This window comes from Ictidomys tridecemlineatus, chromosome 9 (genome assembly GCF_052094955.1).
Source record: "Ictidomys tridecemlineatus isolate mIctTri1 chromosome 9, mIctTri1.hap1, whole genome shotgun sequence".
NCBI classification, from domain to species: domain Eukaryota; kingdom Metazoa; phylum Chordata; class Mammalia; order Rodentia; family Sciuridae; genus Ictidomys; species Ictidomys tridecemlineatus.
In genome coordinates, this window is record NC_135485.1 from 68,770,646 (window position 1) to 68,797,147 (window position 26,502).

A 26,502-nucleotide genomic window follows, 5' to 3' on the forward strand; every position below is an offset into this window, starting at 1 on the left:
ACAGAGGCTGCGGCAGATGAAAGCGTATTCACCTGCTCATGTGAAGTGATGGAACTGTGAATGAGCTGCTGACCTTTCTGGAGTGACAGGTGACCCGCGAGATAGCGGGTGGTGGGCAGTGGCAGTGGCCTCGAAAATTGCTGCTGCTGCCTGAAAATAGACAATAAGAGCGAATGTGGCCGAGGAGCCGTTGCTGCCGTGCTGCGGGGACAAAGCGGATTATCTCGGGCCACCAGTCCAAGCCCATCAGCCTGCCCCTCCCTTGTGCTTGAGGAACAGGGGGCAAAGGCACTACAAGGCCCACCATGTCCAGGAGGAGCCCAGGGAGACAGAAGACATCCAGCCAGTCTGCATGGTGACCAGCCCCCTGGGGCTCAGCTCACCCAGCCCAGGGCAGCCCCAGACAGGCTCAGCCGGGCCCCACCCCTCCCAAGGGTCCTTGCCTGCTGGACAGCTCCCCAGCAGGACCCGTCTGCCTGGCAGCCTTCTGACCGCTACAGGGGCCAACAGTTCAAATGCTTCTGTGCAGGATGCCCCAGGCCTCATCCTCAGGGCCCCTCATCACCCACCTCCGTCCCAGCCCATGGCCTTGGTGCCCCTGGCCTGCTGCAAGTCCTTCCCTCCAGGGAGACGCCCACCAAGCCAGGCCTGAATGCAGGGCTCCACAGGTAAAGGGCCCGGCCCAGGCTGACTGGCCCCGAGGCCATCTTCTGCCATAGGCAGCAGGATGCAGAGGCCCCAGGGAGGGGCCTGCAGTCCTCTTAGCACCCACCCCGTCCTACACCCTTCCGTCCTAGGTGGTGCCCCTGGGGCTTCTCAGATGGCAGGGGCCATGGGGTGCCTCCTGCTCCCAGAAGGGCCTCACCCTGGCCCCATGGGACCTGCCCACCACCACTGCTCCTGCCACCACGGCCATCAGGGCTCCCCAGGGGTGGAGCAGCAGCCCCCTCAGAGGGGCCCCTCCACGGAGTCCTGCCCCTGCTGGCCTGGCTCTGCGGGCACTGGGGAAGCTGGAGGGGGCATGGCAGCCCCAGGACAGTGGTCCAGGTGGGTAGGCCTTGACTCACGGTCCTCACAGCAGGCTGGCCCCCAGGCCACCTCCTGCCTCCACTCAGAGGGGCCACTTTGAAGCAGAGCTTGGAAAACCCTTCTGGTTGTCTCAAGAGGTGACCCAGAGGGCCAACCCCTCAGAAAAGGATGGAGAAACGTCAGGAGTCAGGGGACCAGGGAGCCAGAGGCTGCCAGGGGCGTATGTGGCAGTGGGGGTGGGTCCTGGAGCAGGCAGTGGGTGGTTTGTGGTCACCAACGCTGGGCACAGCAAGAGCCACCACTTTTGCCATCTGAGCATGGGCAGGGCCAGGCCAGGCAACCAGAACACATTGATTGTCCATGCAGCGACCAGCACCGGGTACAGCCACCACCTGCCAGGAAGACCCAGCTGGGCTCTCCATGTGCCCAGGATGACGGGGGGCACTGGAGCTGCTGGGTGGTTCAGGGCAAGGCCCCCAGCCCCCAGCCGACTCTAGACATTGGGGTGGGGTGGGACCCCCCAGGGAAGGTTCCTACCAGGGGAGAGCTAGCCTGGTGGAGACCCAAGGTGGCCTCCAGGCCCAGCTGGGAGGGTGGGCATCAGCACCCATGTCCCATGACGTACTCACCCCACACCAGAGGAAGCCCACATGTCCCAGAGCCCATGGAGTGGGTCCACCAGCCACGGGCAGAAGTGTGTGCCCTCCACACAGCCAGTCCCTCCAACAGCTGCCTTTGAGCTCCTAGAGGAACTCCCGAGGGGCGAGGGAGCCAAGGGAGGCCAGGACTAGGCTTCCTGGAGGAGATGGGGCAGGGGGCAGGTGACAGGAACATGGGGGCACTGGGGAGGGAGGGCGCTGTATGGGGTCCCGGCATCCAGGCCTGGGAGCGGTGATGACCCCCAGAGAGGAAGCAGAGCCCTGAGGCCAGCACCGGCCCCGAGGAGCCTCCACATGGCCCTGGACTTGCAGCTGAGGCCCAGGTGGTGGGCCGCACCACTCCCCAGGACCCTCGGCCCTTCAGCCCTGGCTCCTTCCCTGGAGCTGCACAGGACGGGGTGGGGTCCTCCTCTTCCCTGGGACGCTGCCCACCTCGAGGAACCCTGCCCCTTCCCAGGTTCACTCCAGCAACACAAGCCGTGCCCTAGAATGTGCACTGGGGGCCAGGGACCCATCCCCAGGCGCCCCTCCTCCTGAGGCCTGACTCCATTCCCGCTCTCTGCTCGGCCCCTGCCCTGCTCCCCACAGAGCCGTGGCAACGCCAGGAGACCCCAGCCACCTCCCCCCTCCCCAGCAGGACCCTGGAGCCCTCCCCTCTCCAGACACTATCTACCTTCTCTCCTGGATGGGCCCTCCTCTGCCGCTTCATCCTGACACTTCCCTGTCTCTGTGCTTCATCTCCGGTCTCCCCTACCTACTGCAGCAAACCAAATGGCCACAATGACTATGGCAGACGCCACCAAGTGGTGGCTCCCACAGACCCCAGACATCAGGAGGCACAGCAGGGCCTGGGCTCCTTTCCCCAGTATGGGCCCTCTGCTGCTGTCGCCAACACATGTGCCCCCAACTGGGTGCCAGCACAGATCCCCTCCAGCCTCTCCATGAGGAGGGTGGCCAGGCCCCAGAGCACATGTCCCAGACAGGGCAAGCAGTGTCACTTCCTACAACCTGTCCTTGGCAGTCACCAGACTCACTCCCGCAGGTCATGCATCACAGGCTTCAGGGGACCGCAGTGCAGCCCCCAGCAGAACACGTCCTGGACACTGAGAGCCTTGTTGAAGGGCAAGGCTGGCAGACACCCCTCCGGCACAGTCCCCATCCTGACACACAATCAGTGCACCTCATGACCATGGCACCAGGTTAGACTGAGGGCACAAGGTCTCCACCAGAGGGTCCAGGTGTGGTGCAGGCTCCTGGGGCACTGCAGGTACACCACACAGTCCTTCTGAGGACCTAGGGGGCAAGAAAATAGCCCGCACACTCTGCCATGTGCCACAGGACACTTGCACCCAGGTATTCAAAACAGAAGGTGGAGGAAAGCAGCCACCAGCAACCCTGGACCCAAGTCCTCATGCATCGTCAGGCCTGTGACCAGGAGCAAACTGAACCCATCCCTATTGAATAACATCTCCACCCTCTCCACAGCCTCCTCGTCCCCACTGAATCTACCCCCAATGAGGTGACATCTCCATCCTCTCCACAGCCACCTAATCCAAACTGAACCTCCCTCCACTGAGGTGACATCTCCATCCCTCTCCACAGCATCCTCATCCCCACTAAACCTCCCCCCACTGAGGTGACATCTCCATCCCCTCCACAGCCCCCTCACCCCCACTGAACCTCCCCCCATTGAGGTGACATCTCCACCCTCTCCACAGCCTCCTGGTCCCCACTGAACGTCCCCCAACTGAGGTGACATCTCCACCCTCTCCACAGCCTCCTGGTCCCCACTGAACCTCCCCTCACTGAGGTGACATCTCCACCCCCTCCACAGCTTCCCCATCCCCACTGAACCTCCCCCCACTGAGGTGACATCTACTCCCTCTCCACAGCCTCCTGGTCCCCACTGAATGTCCCCCCAATGAGGTGACATCTCCATCTCTCTCCACAGCATTCTCGTCCCCACTGAACCTCTCCCCACTGAGGTGACATCTCCATCTTCTCCACAGCCTCCTGGTCCCCACTGAACCTCCCCCCACTGAGGTGACATCTCCATCCCTCTCCACAGCCTCCTCGTCCCCACTGAACCTATCCCCACTGAGGTGACATCTCCATCCCTGTCCACAGCCTCCTCATCTCCACTGAACCTCCTCCCACTGAGGTAACATCTCCATCCCTCTCCACAGCCTCCTGGTCCCCACCGAACCTCCCCCTACTGAGGTGACATCTCCACCCTCTCCAGACCCTCCTCACCCCCACAGAACGTCCTCCCACTGAGGTGACATATCCACCCTCTCCACAGACTCCTCTTCCCCACTGAACCTCCCCCCACTGAGGTGACATCTCCATCCCTCTCCACAGCCTCCTCGTCCCCACTGAACCTCTCCCACTGAGGTGACATCTCTGTCCCTCTCCACAGCCTCCTGGTCCCCACTGAACCTTGCCCAATGAGGTGACATCTACAACTTCTCCACAACCTCCTGGTCCCCACCTAACGTCCCCCCACTGAGGTGACATCTCCATCTCTCTCCCCAGCATTCTCGTCCCCACTGAACCTCCCCCCACTGAGGTGAAATCTCCATCTTCTCCACAGCCTCCTCGTCCCCACTGAACCTCCCTCACTGAGGTGACATCTCTGTCCCTCTCCACAGCCTCCTAGTCCCCACTGAACCTCCCCCACTGAGGTGACATCTCTGTCCCTTTCCACAGCCTCCTGGTCCCCACTGAACCTCTCCCCACTGAGGTGACATCTCCATCCCTCTCCACAGCCTCCTGGTCCCCACTGAACCTCCCCCCACTGAGGTGACAACTCCACCCTCTCCAGACCCTCCTCACCCCCACTGAACCTCCCCCACTTACGTGACATCTCCACCCTCTCCACAGCCTCCCCATCCCCACTGAACCTCCCTCCACTGAGGTGACATCTCCACCCTCTCCACAGCCTCCTGGTCCCCACTGAACCTCCCCCCACTGAGGTGACATCTCTACCCTCTCCACAGCCTCCTCATCCCCACTGAACCTCCCCCCACTGAGGTAACATCTCCACCCTCTCCACAGCCTCCTGGTCCACAATGAACCTCCCCCCACTGAGGTGACATCTCCACCCTCTCCAGAACCTTCCGGTCCCCACTGAACCTCCCCCCACTGAGGTGACATCTCCACCCTCTCCACAGCCTCCTGGTACCCACTGAACCTCCCCCCACTGAGGTGACATCTCCACCCTCTTCACAGCCTCTCCATCCCCACTGAACCTCCCCCCACTGAGGTAACATCTCCACCCTCTCCACAGCCTCCTGGTCCCCACTGAACCTCCCCCCACTGAGGTGACATCTCCATCCCTCTCCTCAGCCTTCTGGTCCCCACTGAACCTCCCCCCACTGAGGTGACATCTCCACCCTCTCCACAGCCTCCTCACCCCCACTGAACCTCCCTCCATGGAGGTGACATCTCCACCCTCTCCACAGCCTCCTGGTCCCCACTGAACCTCCCCCCACTGAAGTGACATCTCCACCCTCTCCACAGCCCCCTCACCCCCACTGAACCTCCCCCCCACTGAGGTGACATCTCCACCCTGTCTACAGCCTCCTGGCCCCCACTGAACCTCCCCCCACTGAGGTGACATCTCTACCCTCTCCACAGCCTCCTCGTCCCCACTGAACCTCCCCCCACTGCGGTGACATCTCCACCCTCTCCACAGCCTCCTGGTACCCACTGAACTTCCCCCAACTGAGGTGACATCTCCACCCTCTCCACAGCCTCTCCATCCCCACTGAACCTCCCTCCACTGAGGTGACATCTCCACCCTCTCCACAGCCTCCTGGTCCCCACTGAACCTCTCCCCACTGAGGTGACATCTCTACCCTCTCCACAGCCTTCTGGTCCCCACTGAACCTCCCCCCACTGAGGTGACATCTCCACCCTCTCCACAGCCTCCTCACCCCCACTGAACCTCTCCCCACTGAGGTGACATCTCCACCCTCTCCACAGCTTTTTTAAACTAAATTTTGTCTGGATCATCTCTTTATTGGTGAGTGGAGTATTACAAGGTCCTTTCATTATTTCATTATTGGAGACTTTCTGTCCCCTTAAGTCTACTGGTATTTGTTTTATAAAATTGAATGTTTGACAATAGGTGTACATAGATTTATAATTGTCATAACTTCTTGATGTATTGACCTGTTGATCATTGTAGAGTTATTTTTATGGTTTGGATACTGTGTGTTCCCAAAAAAGTTCCTGTGTCAATGTAGGAATGTTCAGGAGCGAAATGATTAGATTATAAGAGCTGTCAACTAATCTGTGAATCAATACATTTGATGTAGTGACCATTTGAATGGACTAATTGCTGCTAACTGCAGGTAAGCAGCTGCATATATGGAAGAAGTGGGATACTTACATGTCCATGGATTACATATTTTGTCACTGGCTCACCTTTCCTTTGCCCTTTTCTTTCACCATGATATACTGTCTCACCTAGGGCCCAGATCAATGAGGTCAGCTGACCATAATCTGAGACCTCTGAAACTATAAGCCAAAAATAAACTTTTCATTCTCTATGCTGTTTCATTTCAGGTAGTTAACATATATAGAGATGGAAACTGATTAAAACAGTGATCTCTTTTGTCACTTCTATTGCTTTAAAAGTTTATTTTGTTAGCTATAAAGTAGAATTCTATTTCCTTTGAGATTCCATTTGTTTGGAATATCATTTTCTTTTTTTTAATTTTATTTTTTATTGGTTGTTCAAAACATTACAAAGCTCATGATATATCATCTTTCATACATTTGACTCAAGTGGGTTATGAACTCCCATTTTTACCCCAAATACAAATTGCAGAATCACATTGGTTACACACTCACATTTTTACCTAATGGCATATTAGTGACTGTTGTATTCTGCTACCTTTTCTATCCCCTACTATTCTTCATCCCCTCCCCTCCCATCTTCCCTCTCTACCATTTTCAACTTGAAGTTTCAGTTAGTTTCTGTCTTCACTGGTGATATGACTTTCTTATAGACAGTCTACTATTGGGTCTTTCTCTTAATCCATTCAGCCAAGTCTGTAACTTTTAATGGAAGAATTTAGATATTTTATATTTAGAGTGATTTGGGGGAAGTTATGAATGTGTGTTTGCCATTTTCTTCTAGCTATTTCAAATTTTCTTTTCTCATTTATTTGCCTTTTATTTGTTTTTGTGATTTGATGACTCACTGTATTCATAATGTTTTTTTTAAAAAACTTTGATTTATGTATTTACATTGTTAGTGAAATTTATATTCTCAAATGTTATTATTATAATAGTTATACTTTGTCACTTCTTGGTGTAAGACTCCCATAAACATATTTCTAAGTCTTGTCTGCTGGTTATGAATTTTGTTGGCTTTTTTCTTACTCTAGAAAGTCTTTATGTCTCATTTTCTGAAGATAGTCTTACTTGCTATAATAATCTTGGTTGGCAGTTATTTTCTTTAGACGTGACAAATCTTTTTTATCTATAGGATTTCTGATGAGAAATCTGCTTATTAGTCTAATGATATTGCCCATAAATGTGACTTGGCACTTACAGAGTTTAAAATTCTTTCATCATTCTGCATTTTGACAATTTTACTATAATATGCTGTGGGGAGGATCTTTTATGGTTATGTATATTTCAATATCTATGAACCTCCTCTACCTGGCTGTACATCTCTTTCCCAAGATTATAGAAGTTTTCTGCTATTACTTTATTGAATTATTTTCTATGCTCTTAATCTTTCTCTTTTCCCTTTACATTATGCCAGTGATGTGGTTATATGATCTTTCAATGGTGTCTCAAAAATTTAGGAATGCTCTCTTCATTTTTTCTATTTTTTTCTTATTTCTATGAATTTTCTATTTCCAAAGACCTGTTTTCAAGTTCTGTTATTCTTTATTCCATTTGATCTACTGTATCATTGAAGTTTCAAATTAATTTTTATCTGACTTATGGTCTACCTTTTCAACATTTTTCATTGGTTGTTTTCAAAATTTATGTCTCTTTACTGAATTTCTTCTTACATCCTGTGTTGTTTTCCTAATTTTATTTCACTGTTTATCTACATTTTCTTTATATTAATTGGGCTTTTTTAAAAAAAAAGTCTTACGTGTACATACACACTGAGGTGAGTGATATACAAGGATATCAAATTCTACAAGAGAAAAATGGAAACTTTGTGAAATTCAGAAATGTGGGACAGGAGACTAGCAAGGAAAAAAATCTCAGTACCTACTGCCTCAGCTACATAGCTGGAGTAGTAGGTGTTCCACTTCTCAGGAGTAAAGGTGAAAGAGAGAGTCTCCTCCTTCAAAGTCCTCCTTCAAAATCTATTTGGGGAAATACTAGTAATCATTTCAAACTTTTGGAAAGTTTCACAAACCCTATAGGCTCTCTGTTTAAAAATAAGTCTTACATCTGCATAATATCCTGGCTTTGGAAAAGAAAATCATCTCAATTCCCAATAATATTTCTCTAACCAGGAGTAATCTTTAATAAAAAGACAGTGTGTCTGCAAATTGGTGCAGCCAATATGGAAAGCAGTATGGCAATTCCTTAGAAATCTGGGAATGGAACCATCATTTGACCCAGCTATCTTTGGTCTACCCAAAGGACTTAAAAACAGCATACTACAGGGACACAGCCACATCAATGTTTATAGCAATACAATTCACAATAACTTAACTATGGAGCCAACCTAGATGGCCTTCAGTGGATGATTGGATTAAAAATGTGGCATATATTCACAATGGGATTTTACTCAGCAATAAAAGAGAATAAAATCATGGCATTTGCAGGTAAATGGATGGCATTGGAGAAGATAATGCTAAGTGAAGTTAGCCAATCTTAAAAAAAAATGCCAAATGTTTTCTCTGATATAAGGAGCCTGATTTATAGTGGGGTAGAATGGGAGGAATAGATGAATTATAGATAGGAATTATAGTGGGACGAGAAGGGGGGAGGCAGGGAATTAACAAGGATAGTGGAATATGATGGACATCATTATTTAAAGTACATGTATGAAGACATGAATTGGGTGTCACCTACTTTATATACAAACAGAGATATGAAAAATTGTGGTATTTATGTGTAATAAGAATTGTAATGCAAAAAACCCCACAAAGTACATGTATAAAGACATGAATTGGTGTGAACACTTTTATATACAAAGATATAATATGTTTAATAAGAATTGTAATGTATTTGATATTGTGTATTTAAAAAATAAAATCAATTAAAAAACAAAACAAAACAACAACAACAAAAAATAGTCAAAAAACAAACAACAACAAAAAAGAACCATGAAATAAAAAATATAGTGTGGATTTTGAGTGTCTTGGGTTCCAGAAACCATAAATGTTACCCTTTCTGGAACCGTACACATTCCACTGCATTGGCTGAGAGTAACTGCCTAATTCATGAAACATAGTTCTTTAATGTGACACTGATAAATTTAACTTAAAGTGCTGCACTATAGGGAGTGGGTGTTGCCACACAGAGGGGAATAGAGGATGCTGCCTTCAAAAACTGTGGGATGGGGAGACAAAATATCAGTGTTCTAAAGAAGTAAGTGGTCAAAGAATGCCTATTGATGAATTTTGTAGTTCATAAATTATCATCAAGTCAACATCTCTATAAAGTATCAGATTTTGACAAGATGGAAAAAGTTTGGTCTCCTCAGTGAGTCTTAAAAAATCAGGTAAGCTATAAGTGGAATTCCAGGTTAAATATTCTTTTCTCTCTGAATGTTTTTTGTCACACAGATTCTGTTTTTTTATTCTTTATCCTTTCTTCACACTCTGTTCTTTCATAATGTTATGTAATTTCATTAGTTCAGCATTAGAGTGAATTGGTTATATTCTACCCCCCCTTAAGGAATACAAGTAAAAAATTATAGAACTTAAAAATATAAGCCTATATAATATTAGTGAACCACCCAAATACATTTAGGATTTCCTATATAATATAAATAGTAACTACTATTTAATACCTCTTTAGAAAATTAATTTGGTCTATGAAATACTTATATCGAGAAACTAATTATTGGGTATATGTATATTATTTGATCATTTATTATTTAGGAATAACACAGTAATAAATTCATCACTTTCCTGGAATTGTTTAAATCTTTGCTTTACATGTTGTCAATAAAATGTTACTTTTTCTCAGCATGACCACAAATACAAGTCAGAATTAATAGGACAGTTTATTTTGGATACTTTAAGTATCCAAAAAGGACATTTTGGGAATTCTGTTTCTTACTTTTTATATAATTATGCATGATATGGTGAAGATTTTTATATCTCCAGGTACCTATGTTTACCAAATATGGGCAAGTTATAAATTGCAACTTTAAAAGGAAGTCTCAGTAATATGAAAACTTTTGTAAATTTTTTCCATGCCTTTAGGGCACTGAGAGTTAACAACGACAAAAAAAGTTGCCTAGTGATTTCCAAAAACTGTCTCCAACAATGTAATCTAATTTTATTAACTATTTTCTTTATTGTAGTTCAATAACAGGTAATAATAAAATATTTTAAATTAAAAATTGTTATACCCAAAGAATAGAATAGCATGAATAGTAATATGCTTGAACCTCTTTATTATACAGCTCAACAGCAACAAGATACATATCAGTCTCTGTTGAAAATAGGCTTTTCAAAGAACTGAAACATGGTCTCCTGAGTCTCAAGCGTCATCACAGTGTATCTCTACTACCTGTCACTTGACTTACTGTTTAATTTAGATGGCTGCCAGCACTTACTAAAATCCTAGGTAAATACAGTATAAGGAACATCCCTAGAAATAACATAATAACAGTAGGTTCTAAAAACTTGCAAGCTAACTAGAAGAAAAAAAACACACATGTAAACACTTTTGTAATGATTCTTCAAATTGTCTTTCAAAGATAGTTATTCTCTTTTGATTGATTTAACTACATATTTCTTAATGAATTAAAAAATGCATCTCAGTTATTACAGATAGTAAATAGTGAACTGAGTTTATGTTAATATTAACAAGACACACAGTAAATGTCACCCTGTCTGAAAAGACAACACTGTCTTGGTAATAGAGATGCTGAAACTGGGACCCAATCCAAGAAAGACTAGAATAGTGACTGTAACAGAGTTTTCTGGCAATAGGATGATGATTTCTTATTTACCTGGAGCAGCAAGCATTTTAGTAAATCCCCAATTTAAATTACTTTACAATGTAACTGAAAAGTTTAGTCTATTTATTACTTGTATGTGTGTGATATGTGTGTTATGTGTAAAGAAAGAGAGAAAAAGTGCAGGCAACATAATATAGCCTGCCTCTTTGTTAAATACAAATGCTAATGACAATAAAAATAACTATATACATGGGCGGGAAAGAACTACTTCTGGAAGAATGTAAAACAACTGAACAGCTTAGGATTAATGGTTTACAGAGACTGGTATTTAGGTTTGCAATCCAAAGATATTCAAACTCCCACCATCTCAAAAAACTCTTCTCAGGATTATCCTTAAAATAATATTAAAATAATAAAATAATATTTTCCTATTTTGAAAAATGTCTAAGATTCTGTAAATGTAGTCCTTACCCAGATATAATACATTGAATAAACATTGCTTTATTGCTTGATTATCATTTTTCTGGATTTTTCTTCCTGTTTGCTTGCATATATGTGTATGTCCACATGTTACATATGACCATACTGAACTATTACTCTAATAAGAACTACACACAATATATAAAATGCCTATAAATTGCCACAGGAAATATCAAGTTCTTCATCTCTTATATCCTGTCATAAAACCTATCAAAAAGACACTAATACTATAAACATTTTATAGATGAGGAAACTTAAGTATGTAAATGTAAATGTGATTACCATATCAGGATTGTGTGCTAGAATTGCTGGCCAAGCTATTCAACTTTGAACTTCCAGTATGCTAATATTCACATCCAATTCCATGAAGAGACATGGAATAGCCTGAAGCAGAAGAAAAAATTAGTAATGAGATGTGACTTCAATTACATTTTTGGTATTTTGTTAATCACGAATATTTTTATTGATTTATAATTTCAAAAATACTGTACTAAAATATTTATCTCAATTACTGTGTTTAACACATCATTAAATTTTGTGCCCAAGGCACATGTCTTATTCATTTCACTTGTCCAACCCTTGACTTGGCTCTGTGACATATTCACATTCACTGTCATTGACACTGCAAGAATGAAGGAAACTGAAATGTCTGACCAATCACTGAATGATTTAATGAGCACAAGAGTCTCATGTAACTTATCTAGGCTTCAATTATTTCATCTCAGAATAGCATAGTTATGGATATTCAATTATCAACGTATAAAATGTTTTATAGAGATTATTTAAAAATTATTTGCTATTTTAATTAAATTTACTAATAAAGTAAAAAAAATAAAGAAAGATATATCAAATGATCATCACCCCTTACCTTTTAATACTACCTTAGAATTTACAAATACTTTCAAATATGTCAAAAAAGCAGTTTTACCCACCAAAAACCCTGTTGGTAAGATAAGTTTTGTTCATTTTATTGCTGAAGAACATGAGACATTCAAAGGTAACAAAATTAGTAGTAAGGTCACTTTCTTCTCTCAGTTCATTGCTCAATTCTGTTCTGCTATTGCTGTGCCCCAATCAACCAAAGAAAATATTAACGTGTTGAAAGGTGAATTGAAATTGCTCCAATTTTATTGTAAGAACAGTATTAAGCTTCAACTGAAACAAACAAGCATGTACACAGACAAAACACTACTTGTACCTTTTTATTTCTATAACCAACAGCTTGTAAATGGTTGCAGAAGCCTGTGCTAGATAAAATTGACAATTTATTTTGCTTACTCAAGATAGTATCATTGGGGAAAAGTGGTTGTAGGGTACATACTAAGTCTACATACTATACTTGCAACTTTTAAAAATCTTAAAATATTTTGAAGTTACTTGAATTTTTTATAAAATTATGAAAAAAAGATTGTGGTAAATTAGTGGGGGAATACAAGAGTCTTTGAATGATTTTTAGACAAAAAAATGTATAAAACCCCTGTACACTTAATAATCTTCAATTTTAATAGAAAAAGGATTTAAGCAGAAGAGGAATCTTTAAAAGTTTTTTAGAAAAATTTTCACCTTCAGAACTGTAAATTGAGTACAAAGTGAGTTAAAAACAATGTTTACACTAAGTTAGAAGTAATGTTTAGGTAGACAATACATATAATCAATAGTATATGCATTTAATTTATGCATTTAATTAATGTTTATATAAGATTGAGTTATGTACATAATACTTCATTGTTTGATCATCATTTTTTTCTATATATTTTTCTGTATGTTTGCATATGTATGTACATAGTTCTTGAGAGCATCCACTAAAATTTATTAATTTTGCATACAGGAAAACATCTTGTGTAGTGTGAATCAAATCATTGGTTTTAGCACTAGAGACAGTTAACATAATATATATATTCTCTACCTATACATTTTCATGCATATAACAGAGAAACAGAAGCATACATTTGAATCATATAACAAAATATGAGCAAGAAAGACTGAATATCAAAAATAGTTTGTTTAGTTCTAAAATGTAACCCAAAGGCTCATGTTTTAAAGTCTTAATCTCCAGCCAGTGGTTATTGGCAAGCGGTAGAAACTTAAGGAGGTAGAGCCTAGTTGGGGAAATAGGTCATTGGGAGCATGTTTTTATAAGGTACATTTTGTTGCTCACCTTTTACTCTCTTTCTCATTTTTTCTCTCTCTGCTTCCTGGATACCATGGATATACAGATTTGCTTCACTGCACTCTTCATACCATAATGACCTGACTCACATTGGTATAGAATCAATGGAGCCAAGTGACATGCACAGAAACCTCTAAAACCATATATATATATATATATTTCTCCTCTACATTGATCTTTTTCAGAAAATTTTTCACAGCAACAGAAGGCTAACAATATAAAAATATATATGTATTAAAGAATTAATTTTTTACCAAGAGGAATTGAACCAAATAAGGCAAATCTTTAATTCTAAGGAACTTAATAATTCACATATCAATTTATTTTTACTCATTTAAGAACCAAATTATAATCTAATTTTAGAACATTTTCATTACAATAAAATAAAATAAAAATCCTCATTAGAACTTCCTAAACAGCAACACAAAAAATACCATGGAATAGTTCCAAAATAAAAAATAAAACTGGTTCATGTTATGAAAATAAAGAGAAAATCAATCACTTAAACTTTCTGAAAATTGTCATGAGGAGAAACATCAAGTGAATAAGTGATTTATTCAAGAAAACAGGTTATGAGAGTTGGGCTCTGTGCCTTCAAGTCATAATCACTCCCTATCTTCTTTGGGAAAGGTCAGCTTTGGGTGGATATGGCCAAGAAGATGTAAATGTATCTGCCCTAAGTCTTAGGTTCAGGGCTGCAATGTCTCATGGGAAGAGGCGGGCTTAATATATTTCTTATCTGCTGCAGCTGTGTGTTTTAAAGATTAATTTACAGTATAGTTCAAAGAGGCATGGGAATACCTTTCTTCACTCAGTTCCCCGGTGGCGCAGGATGTTTGTGATATAGCATGCCAGTCCACACATAGATGGGCACCAATTTTCTTTCCCAATTTCCTCATAAAGTAAAGTTGTGATGTAGGGAGAGACAGGTTGATAAGACCAGATGTTTTCTCCCTAGCTCAGTACCCTGTTTGTGCAACAGAGGTGTGTCTTTAAGAAAGATAGGCCACTGTTCTTGCTGTTCTTTTAAGATGTTGAGCTCAGAGGCTTTGCCTTATAGCAGAGAATATCCATAAAAGAATAGAAAGTTCTGAAGATTTTCTCAATGGTATTCACTTTATTTAAAGTAGAGTAAATGTTGGAAACTTAAGCCTTGGGATGGACTCTGAACAATGGATATTTTGTTCATAGAAAGTAAGAGAAGAGATGGGTAGCTTCATGAAAGCAAGAATCTTAAGTATAACCCAGTTAATTTAAAAATAAAACAAGGAAAAGAGATATCTGAGAGAGTTACCCCCATTGTCAGAACAAACTTCAAAGAAAAGTAAAAAATTAACCATAAAAGGTGATTTGTATGGGTACCACAGGTGTATGACTTTAAGTGAATCAGACCATAGATTAATTTATACTCTCATCCACTGTCAAACAATAGAACAATCCATTGGTAATTAGAAGAACCCAAGAGTCATTTGCAATTTCAAAAAAAAGAAAGATGGCTTAACAGAGAAATCAGTGAGAAATAAAGTCAAAGGGAACCCTAATAACAAGATAGTCATCATCTCCTTGTAAAAGTGTGCACATGTCCAAGTCTATATTATGCAGGGTAACAGAAGACATTTCATTTACTGGTGATATTGTTTTCTCTAAAATAACCCAGCAAATTTACTAAAGAAAAACAATTTTTAAGCATTACAGTAAACTGCGGAGTTAGCCTACTCCATATTTAGAGGGATTTCAATCAAAGATGACCGTATTTAAGGAAAAATAATTGAGACATGCAAAGGGATGAGAAACTACAGCCATAAGTAAGAAAAAACACACAACAAAAACAACAAAGCTAATAATAACAACAACAACAGCAGACCCAAACAACAGAGACTACTTGTGAGAATACGTAGATGATAGGCTTGACAAAGACTTCAAAGTAGCTAATATAACTATTAATTCAAAGAATTAAAGAAAAATCATGCTTAAAGATTGAAAGGAAGTAAAAAGTTTATGATCATATTATGAAATAGGAAACACCAATGAAAGGAAAAAAATGTTTTTTTAAATAGTTAAAAATTCTGGAGTTGAAAATTGCAATGATTATATTTTAAAATTAACTGCTAAGGCTGAATACCTGAGACTGAAAAAAGTCAGAATCTGTTCAATTGACCATATCAAGAACTATCACTGAATTGGAATAAAAAAAAAAAGAAAAAAAATGAAATGAACAGTCTCTAAGAAAGGTGGAACACAATTGTCTATAACAACATCAGTTTAATGGAAGAATCAAATGTTCAAGCTTTGGAACTCTTTAATTAAGCCCAATAAAATCTACAGCATAGATTCCTTATCTGATGCACTGAAAATTGTTTGTGCCAATACCAATTGCAACATACAATAATAATCAGTAACATAGTAGATGAAAATAATGTTATATTTTCTAATTTGTTCTGATAAACATTTTTCAACGTGGCACTATCAGCATATTGTACTAGGTAATTCTTAACTCTGGGGACTCTTATACATTGCATGATGTTTAACAACCTCACTGATTTCTACTCATTCAATATCAGTAGTAAAACCAGCCATAGTCTTGAAAAACAAAAATGTCTCCAAATATGGCCAACAGACCCCTACTAAGGGCAAAATTCCCACTCATTGACAACCACTCTGTGATGTATCAGCAAAATTTTCATATCCCCAAATATGGTATATATGAGTTTCTTTAATCATTTAACATTTCAATAAGAGAACTATTTACCTATCTCAATTAATTTATGTAGGATTGATTGTCTCAAAAAATGTCTTTTAGGATGAAATAACTTGACATCTTACTTATCACAAAGTTTTACAGGTATAACTGTTGTAATTTTTAGTCATGTTTTCAGAGGTTTAGTCCATTGTCAGCAGACTCCATAACTCTGGGACTGAATAAGGTAGAAATAATCCTAGGTTAATCTAACCTGGAGTCCATAGCAAACAATTTATGTGAGACTTCTATAATCTGTATGAAACTCTTTTCCTTCCCTTTCATCCATTTTCTCCCCTCCCTTCCCTGACAGAGAATTGTTAAGTTGCCAGGATGGACTTGAACTTGCTATCCTTCTCATTTAGCTTCCCAAGTAGCTGGAATTATTGTAATATACCACCATGACCAGCTTGTGGATGAACTGTCTGAAGGATTCCCTTCTCTATTAAGGAAACCTTGATTTATAAATGTGAAGAATCTTGTCAATTCTAGAGCTGGGAAAAAAATGAAGTTGATGTTAGACGCATTTCTTGAAAATGGATTGCACTTATTACCCAGATAATAGAGAAAGTTGACTTTAAATTTTATATAATAATCATAGGCCTCTAAAAATTTCTTAGGTTGTCTTAAGTTACACAATTCTTATTGGACAATGTAGGCAAATATCCAGTATATTTCACCTAAATCAAAAAGGCTTTGAGACAATTGAAAACAGTGTACTTCTCTATATAGGAAAGATTTTTGTTACTTTAAGAAATATTAGTGTAATAATATCCAGATATATAAAAAGCTTTAAAAACTTAATAACAAATACTCTAAATAAACCTGGTAAAAGGACAAGAATAGATAATATTAAAAGAAGGAAGTCAAATTACCAACAAATTTATTAAAAATTCAACTAATTAGTCATCAGGGAAACAAAGGCCAAACCCACAATGACACATCTTTTCACCAATTGGAATAGCTATTATTAAAAATACAAAATATCACATTCTGAAAAGAATGTGGATGAAAGGAAATTCTCATACACTTTTGGTGAAACTCTAAATTAATAGAGGCACTGTGAAGAACAGTGTGGAGAAAATAAAATAGATCTATCATGTGATCCAGCAGTCCCACTATAGGGAACATATTCAAAGGAACAGCATCAAAGAAATAGCTTCACTCTCATGTTTATTATAGTGTTATTTAAAATAACTAAGATATGAATGAAACTAGATGTCCATCAATGAATGAATGGATAAAGGATGTATTGAGTATATACACAATGGGATATTATTCAGTTAAAAAATGTTGTCCTTTTGTTTGTGCAAAATGGATGGAACAGGAAGACAAGGTTAAATGAAATAAGTAAGACATGTAAAAAGGCAAATATGAGAGTTCTGTCAGAAGTGCCACACAGGAGTGAGCACAGATGCTTATCCTTGAGTGATGGGGGTTTGAGGGACTGGCTTCCATTAGTCCCTCTGGGGCCAGGGAGTCCCAGTTGGTGGCAGCCAGGCACTCAACACCATCCCAACTGTGGCATGTAGCAATTATGCTCCTGCCTTGGTAGATTGCTGTTCCCACAGGCACCCCTTACTGCTTGGGAGTGGTGGGTGGGCGACTGCCTGGCTCATGTTCCCGTGAGTGAGTCCAGGCCAGTGGTTATGACCCCCAAAAGGGTGGCAAGCCACAGGCAGCTATAGCCAAGCTCTTGTCTCCATCTCCATAGTTCTCTTTTGCAGCATGGGGATACTTTTAAAAAATAAAAAAAAATCCCCAAACTCAAGAGCAAGTTTCAGTGGCAGATGCCAGCATTATTACCAGATCTTAAGGCAGTCTGCATTTGCCACCCAGGCCAGGTTGTCTAAGGGTCACAAGTATTGCCAATGTCAGGTTAGAGCCCTGCATCTGTGTGAGAGTAGTAGCTGGGTTACAGTGCATTCAATCTCAATATTTGGTAAGGATCCAGTGAGAGGCTCAGAAGACATAGTAGCCAAATTTAAATTGCCTGAATAATTCTAGAAAGTAATAATCAAATATAACATTAAAAATTATTTTTTTCTAGAATCAGAGAATCTCTAGAATTTAAAGTCTCACAGGGAAAATGATTTTTTTCCTATCTCTCTTCATTCTCTAAACATGAATCCCCAGTACATAAATCCAAAAGTTTTTATCTAAAACATTTCAAAACACAAAAAATCCACATTAATTCCCAATAAGCCATAAAAAGTGTGCTTTTCTTATGAGAAAGGGCTACACTTTAACCATATGCATATTATCAACTACCTTAAATAGAAATCCCAGTGGATTATGACATTATTTGAATCTACTATGTTACTGATTATTATTGCATGTTGCAATTGGTATTGGCACAATTTTCAGTGCATCAGATAAGGAATCTAAGCTGTAGATTTTATTGGGCTTAATTAAAGAGTTCCAAAGCTTGAACATTTGATTCTTCTATTAAATTAATGTTGTTATAGACTATTGTGTTCCACCTTTCTCAGAGACTGTTCATTTCTTTTTTTTTCTTTTTTTTTTATTCCAATTGAGTATTAGTTCTTGATATGTTTAATTGTGAAGAAAGCACGCAAGCACACAGAAATACTTTTCAAAATCCAGGACTGCTCTGGACCTTAGGGTTCTGTTGTAAAGAGAGAGCAAGCCACCTGAAAATCCTCTGTTTAGTGAGGAGAAAGACATTCAAGAAAGTTCAGCCCAAATGAGGCAAGGGATTGAGTTTCAGAGGTGTGTAGCACAGTCTCACTGGGTGATGCCCACTTCCAGAGCACCATTCCTCCTGGGAGCCCCAGGGGGTTCACCTGCTCTTTGCTGGGAGCTGAAGACAGTCCCAGACACCTCTTTCCATCAAGGCTAAGGGTCCATGCTCATTCCTTTGTGGCAGCTCCACACAATTTTTCCTCTCATATGTGGATGGCTTAACAAAAACAACCTGAATAAATAATAGGAATTAATAGAGAAATGGGGAGTACAATGTTTTAGTCAGTTTTTTTGTACTGCTGTGACCAAAAGAACTGACAAGAACAATGTAGAGGAGGAAAAGCTAATTTTGAGTCATAGTTTCAGATGTCCAGTTGATGGTCAGCCGACTTCATCACTTCACACCTGAGTGAGGTAGACCTCTCATGGCAGAAGGAAATGGTGAAGGAAAGCAACTCAGAACACACCAACCAAGAAGTAGAAATAGAACTCTACTCATAAGTGACAAAATATGAACCCCCAAAGCATACCTACAGTGATGTACTTCCTTCAGTGACACCCTAACTACCTACAGTTACCAGCCAGTTAATCCATATCAGTGTATTAATCCACCGATTAGTCTTCACCTTTTTTGATCTAATCATTTCACCTCTGAAAATTCTTGCATTGTCTCAAACGTCAGCTTTTGGAGAACACCACATAATCAAACCATAGCAGACAGAGAATAAGTTCTAGTGTTCATAGAGAATTATGAGGGATGTAGAGTTCACAATAATCTAATATATACTTTACAAATAACAAGAAAACCAAAGCTCAATGCTTTCCCTACCCCACCCTCGTCTCATGATAATTAATACAAATTAATGATGAAAGGGAAGTGTTAATCACCCTGATTAAATCAGCACATATTGGATTCGTGTATTATAATGTCACACTGAACACTAAAAATATGTACAATATTATAAACAAAAATTTCAAAATAGACTTAAGGAAATGGAAATGTTAAAACTACCCTTATTTAATTATTACACATTATTTACATATATTAAATTATACATGATATGTCATAAATTTGTACAATTAATATTTTCAGAGGTGCCTCAATAATTAAATGGAATAACAGTACAATATGGTATATCATGCTTTATTAATAAAAAATGAAATAATCTTGGAAGTATGCTCTATTTATAAAAAGATAATATTATTTTAAAATATTGAAAAAAATTGTCAAAAGTGTTTTAAGAACTTTGACATTGACTTTTAGAGAAATAGCTTTCTATAGATAATAGTTTCTTTTGAGGAAATTTAAAAATTTTTCATTTACTCTGCAGGTTAAGTGAAAAAATAATGATATAACATTAAACATTTGAAAATAAAAATTTAAGTACTAAGGTGGTAAATTTTGAAATTGAATAAGATTTATATTATAATGTAATAATTTAAGTTTAGTACACATATATGTGCCTTAAGATTTAAATGTATATTTAAAATTTCAAGTCATCTCTATCATATAAAAGGAGGTCTACTTTTCACAAGTAAATTTATAATACATGTAGTTATATGAATGCTTGATATTAAAAGGCAGTACTGACAACATAGCAAAGTCATAGCTGAGGTTAATTTATGGATGCAAGGTAGGAGGTGTTAAAACTATAAAGTATTTGAAGCTTCATGATACCATAGCAACTGATTTTTTAAAAAGTCACAATAGACCTAATGTAATACTATCCTCATAAGGAATTAAGAAATCTATAAATATTAGATCTTTAATTTTAACGCTTTTTAACTTTTCTATAAGACCTTGCTAATGCTCATTAATCTCTCTGTGATTAATTCCTTAAATCTGTAAAATAAGATGTTAATAATTATAATAAAACAGAAATGTTATTTTTCAAATAAATCACAAACAAAATGATTATAATATTTTAGAAAAAAAAATTGTTATTTCTTGTGTGTGTTTGGTGTTGCATAGTAAAGACAGGAGATTAAAAGACTTTCAAAATAGCAATTTATTTAATTTAATGAATAGATATCACTTTCTGAAAATCTATTTTATGTAGGCACTGTGTTACAATTATAACCTCTAATATTTGTTGATTAATTTTTTGGCACCTAATGAGTGTCTTATATTATCATAATCAGGCCTCAGAACAACACATGAGGTATGCTTAGTTGCCTTTTTTCTTTTAATGAATAATAGAGTTTCAAAGAAAATAAAGCTTTCCCTGCTACTACTCAACTTGTAAGAATGGAAACTGTTTTTCCTTCTTCACAAGTATCATATCCTGTTTTTTTCTATTATAATACATGGACTCTTGATGAATAAATAATGAGTAAATGAATAAATATCAGCCTTATCAAAAATACACCTCTAAAATAACTTTATTTTGTAGGAACTAATTATTCATCCTCATAATTTTGGTTATGATGCTAGAAAGAATAAGCCTCTCCCTTTCAAAGATGTCTGCATCTCAGTCTTCAAAATATGTGAATGTGTTATGGTATATAAAAAGAGTCATTAGGTGCAGATGGAAGTAAGTTTACTAATTTTCTGAACTGAAAACATCTAGACCATCATGAGTTATTCAGGTAGACCTCATATAAATCAGAAGCATACTTAAAAGTTTAACAGGCAAGAAGAAAATGAGAAATTAGGCAGGGTGAGAAGAAACAACAAATTTTTCTGGCTTTGAAGAGGAAGTAATGGTCCATGAAGCAAGGAACAAGTGTGTTCTCTAGAAGGTAGAATGCTTGGTATTAGGGAAGGGAATGAATTCTCCCCAAGCATCCTGAATGAACAAAAACCTGAAGACACTGATTTTAACCGCCCCCCAAAAAAATTGTGACAGACACACCGAACTGTAAGATGAAAAAAACTGCATTTTTAAAATAATTATAAAATGTTAATATAAAAGTATAATATAGGAACTAATATTCATGTTCGTGGATTAGAAGAATTAAGTGTTAAAATGTTCATACTACCTGAAGTGGTCCATATTTTCAGTGCTATCACTATCAAAATTTCAATGTTATTTTTCACAGATATTAAAAATTCTAAGATTAATCTGAAACTACAGAAATAATGCATAAATGGCCCCGAAAATCATGAGAAAAAAAACTGGAAGTTTTAGTATTCACTATCTAATTTTAAATTGTCCTAAAAAACAATAATAAATAAATAGCATGATATAGGAATCAAAATATTTACATTGGGCAATAGAACACGATAGAAACTCCAGAAATGACCCCATATACCTCCAAGATGATTTTTTTATTAAGGTGCCAAGGATATATAAAGGAAAAAGGATAGCCTCTTCAATAAATTTTGATGTGAAATCTGATATTTCATTTCTTTGCATATAAATATCTGATTTTCACATCAAAATTTATCTGTGAAAAATGACATTGAAATGTATATTAAAAAAAACCTACTCAAAATGTATTTTAAATCCCAGAAATAAATAATTTTTATGTTTTAAATGTTGTGCTGTTCTGAGTAGTATGATGAAATATCAGTTAAATGTTTTGTCAGGGCCAGGGCATAAACTATTGCCTTGTCAAATATATTCAGGCTATATATTACACACATGTTGGTCATTTGAGTGGGAATCTTGGTGATAAAATCAACTCAACAGTATTACAGTACTTGTATCCAAGAAATAATTATTTGCTTAACAATGTTGTTATAGTGATGCTACCAATTTGGATATTCCAAAGAGAAGCTATAAAGTGCTTCCTTTAAATAAAAAGGTCAATGTTCTGAACTTAACAGAAAATGGAAAAATATTCTATGCTGAAGTTGTGAAGGTCTGCAGTAAGAGTGAATGTCCTATTTGTTGAAAGGTGAAGAAAGAAAAATAAATGTATGGATTTTCCTGTTGTTTTTCAGACAACAAATATTGCTTGGCTTTTATTCCTACTTTATTATGCCTATAAATCTCCAGTGGCCTTGGTCATCAAATAGCTTACTTTTATTTGTGAACAATATTAAAGTCCTTATTATTCACGAATAAAAGTAAGCACAAGAGAGATAAGCTTTCATTTGGTAAAGACCAACAGCCATGATTAATCCATCCACCAGTCACGGTTTCCTGCTGCTGGTGAGACAGGATGAGAACAACCCTTGTTATTAAGAGGTCTGATGCCAACCAAGTACTAAGATGAGGTGTCTCTAGCATCTCTGAGAAATGCCTGAAGGAGTTAAGGATGGCCCAGCTCACATTAGGCCAGATTTGTATACTGATTATTTCAAGCTAAAATTGCTTGAAGAACTGTAACTTCAGAAAGAGTCATTTTGTCCTGACTTTCCCACCATTTAGCAAACCACAAACATGAATCTGGGAGGGATGCTCTGCACACATGATGGGTGGGAAATGCCTAGATCACCAGACTGATCGTGGGGGCTACAGTCAGGTAACAGGCCCACCCTGAAGGAACCCTCACCTTGCCCAGCTCCCTCGACCCCGCCATGAGCGGCATCCCAGGTGTCACCTGCCCCGTCACCAGGCATGCGTTTGTCCCCGTCATTCCTTCCCCAAGTTCTGATTCCTTGTCTAACAGGATGGGAAGCACCATGCTTTCTGTGGAGATCCCCAGGTACGTGCGGATTTAATAAAACATTCAGCTTTTCTCTTGTTACCTGCTCTTATGTTGATTGGGTTTCCACAGCCAGGCCAGGAGCCCATGTGAGAACTGAGGGGAGACTAGACCCCTTTCACAACATACCAACAATCTCTCCAGACGCCAGTGTCTCTCCCATGCCTTGTTCTGGGAATTGTTCAGCATCGCAGAAGCATGTTCCTTATGGATTTCAGCTTAGTGTCATGCCACAGCCACAAAGGACACCTGGGCAGACCTGCGACACATCCCTCCCTCCCACCTGGCTCTTGGTCCCAGGAATTCAGTGGGACTTCAGCAGGCAGAGCCTCCATCTCAGGCACAGTGACAGGCCTTTGGGTGTGGCTGTCAATCATCGCTCCTCCCTGCTTCACTTCCAAGTCCTATCTTCAGGTAAAAAGCTGAGGTGATCATGCGTATCACCTTTTCTATTCACAGATTTTATAGCTGTATGTAGTCTATTTTTCTAATATCCAAATTGCATTTTGAGACTCTCTCTGTGTACCTGTCTATTCACCTCTCTAAGGATAGAGAAACAGAAGTACCTTCTACTTTTCCAGTTATTCCAGAGGGAAGCCTACACTGCAGTCCTCTCAGAGTGGCCTGGATAGAGTGGCAATGTCTCCTTCTTCATCAATTGACACATTTATCTGTCAACTGACTAGTTGACTATCTTGCTACATGTCAAGATTAAGAAACTGTCAGTTCAATCCGTTCACTCAGCTGTTGTAACAGAGTGTGCGCAGTAGATGATGGTCATTCTTTGTAGAGTGATTACAGTCCACAGGCAGCAAGTGGCCGGAAAAGGAGGTGGAGGTGTGGAGGAAGCAGCCTCCTGGTGGACAGTGTTGCAGGCAGGAGCTGCAGGCCCCAGGAGGCTGCTGGGGGGCATGAGATAAGGGTGGGCAGTAAAGGTGACCAGTTAGGCTTCCCCTCAGGCACTGTTCTGGGGTGAGGGGGACAATGGGTGGATTTGGAACACCCAGACCAGAGATAGGAAAGCAATACAGCAGTCCAGGTAGGAAACATGAGCACAGTAAATAAGATCACTGAATTTCTTAAAACAATTGCTCAGTTTTAAAGCTTTCTTTGATGATAAGCATGTTTAAAAGTATATAAGATCAGAACAGATATTTTAAAAATTAAATATAAAGAAATAACACATTTGAACCAACTGAATTAATTTAAGCTCACTGACTTTGTCATGACATTAAAATTAAATATCTGAGACCACTTATTAAAGTGTTTGGTTTTTTTGTTTGCTTGTTTTTTGAAGGTTGACTAAAAAATGTTTCTTCTGATTCAAGAGTGGCTAAAAAGATAGCTTTCTTTGGACAAGGCAGTCCATAATAAATTGAAGTTAGGTTCCCACCTGTGGATTGAAACAATGTTTAGCTAACACAATGGTTTTCAAACTTTTCTAGCAACTGATTTTACTTTACAAATGAAAGTTTCTGCAGAAATGTAACAAAGATTGAGAAGGAATCAAGTGACCCAGATCCCTGCTCATATCACCCTTTCACCAAATTCCATGGCATCATGGTCCCTAAGGACTCTCCTTGGAATCCAGAAGAGGAACACAGCTGAGAAACCATTAAACTAATTAAACCACAAGTTCTGAAGTCAGGTAAACTATCAACCAACAAGTGCATGCACACACCCACACCCATACTCTGTGGATCATCTCATACCTAAATTAGATGACCATTAAAAATTAATTTTTGTTATATGTTTTCAAGTAGCTGATTTACCCCCAAACTGGAACAGCTATGGGAACACAGTTCACAAGAGTAACCTAGATCCACAAGTCTTACAAAAATACCTTTTCCTGGGTTGAGAATATTAACCTGTCCTCACCTTATGTGTCTTGAAGACATTCTGACAGGTTTATGGTGACACCGAGGCTCTTGCAAAGGGGGAAATCTGTACTCAGATGATGTGTAGTCTGCTGCTTCCTCCAGGCAACTGCTCACCTGAAATCTGCCAGGAAATCCTCAAGAACCTCCCCAGGGAGCATCTTGCTCTCATTAACTACTAAGTGCAGATTTAAATTACATTGTTGAGTACAAATTCAACTTTCAAAAAGAAAATTCCCTTTTAAATAAGAGAAATAGTTATATGGCTGGGACCAATTTATACCTGTTTATATTTACTTTGTAAATAGTTTTTGAATAGAAAAAAAATAAATAACGGACACTCTTTCCTATTTATGATTCCATTTTTAATAAATATCCAGAATAGGTAAATCCATAGAGACAGAAAGTAAATCAGTGGTTTCCAGAACTGAGAAGAATTAGGACTGCTTGCTGGGGGCCCAGATGTCTTTTGGGAGGATGAACGTCTTTGGGAGGTTTTCTTCCCACTGACTATCACTGGTGGTGATGACACCTTTGTGGGAACCTGAGAAGGAGCCAGAGAGGAGGAACGGAGCAAAGGATCACAAGATAACACCTGGCAATAGGAAGCCCACCTCCAGTTGGTTTCAATGAGTGGATTCAATTCTCCAACCAAAGCACACAGCATGGCTGGATGGGTCAGAAACAGGATCTGAGTGGGGCCCACAAGACTCCCTTTAACTTCCAGGGTGCTCACTGCCGAGAGTGAGGAGACAGGGAGAGATCTTCCAGGCACACTCTAATGAAAAAAGCCTTTATATTGGAAAATATACTCTAAGAAAATATAAAAGGAGAAAAGAGGGTCATTATGCAATGATGGTGGGGGTCAAATCATCAAAAATACTTAATGATTGTAAACACAAACCAACACTGGAGCAGCTAAATATTTAAAGAGGAACCCACTGTTTAAGAGAATGAAATGAAGCAATACAACAGTAGGGAACTTGAACACTCTACTTTCAGCAATTGAGTAGATAATCCAGAGAGAAATTCAATACAAAAACAATGGATTTGAATAACACTGTAGAGAAAATGTTCCCAAAATACATACTACAAAACACTCTATGCACCATCAGAATAAC

The 26,502-nt window shown here is 39.8% G+C and overlaps 1 protein-coding gene across 1 annotated transcript in view; it reads left to right on the plus strand.

Moving 5' to 3' along the window:
* Positions 1-832: 832 nt before the first annotated feature.
* LOC144366446 (uncharacterized) overlaps positions 833-26,502 on the plus strand; it is an 82,817-nt gene continuing 57,147 nt past the window's right edge. The window contains exon 1 of the mRNA XM_078020726.1: positions 833-1,047. Within this exon, the coding sequence (XP_077876852.1) occupies positions 833-1,047 (215 nt within the window). The remainder of the gene's footprint in view (positions 1,048-26,502) is intronic.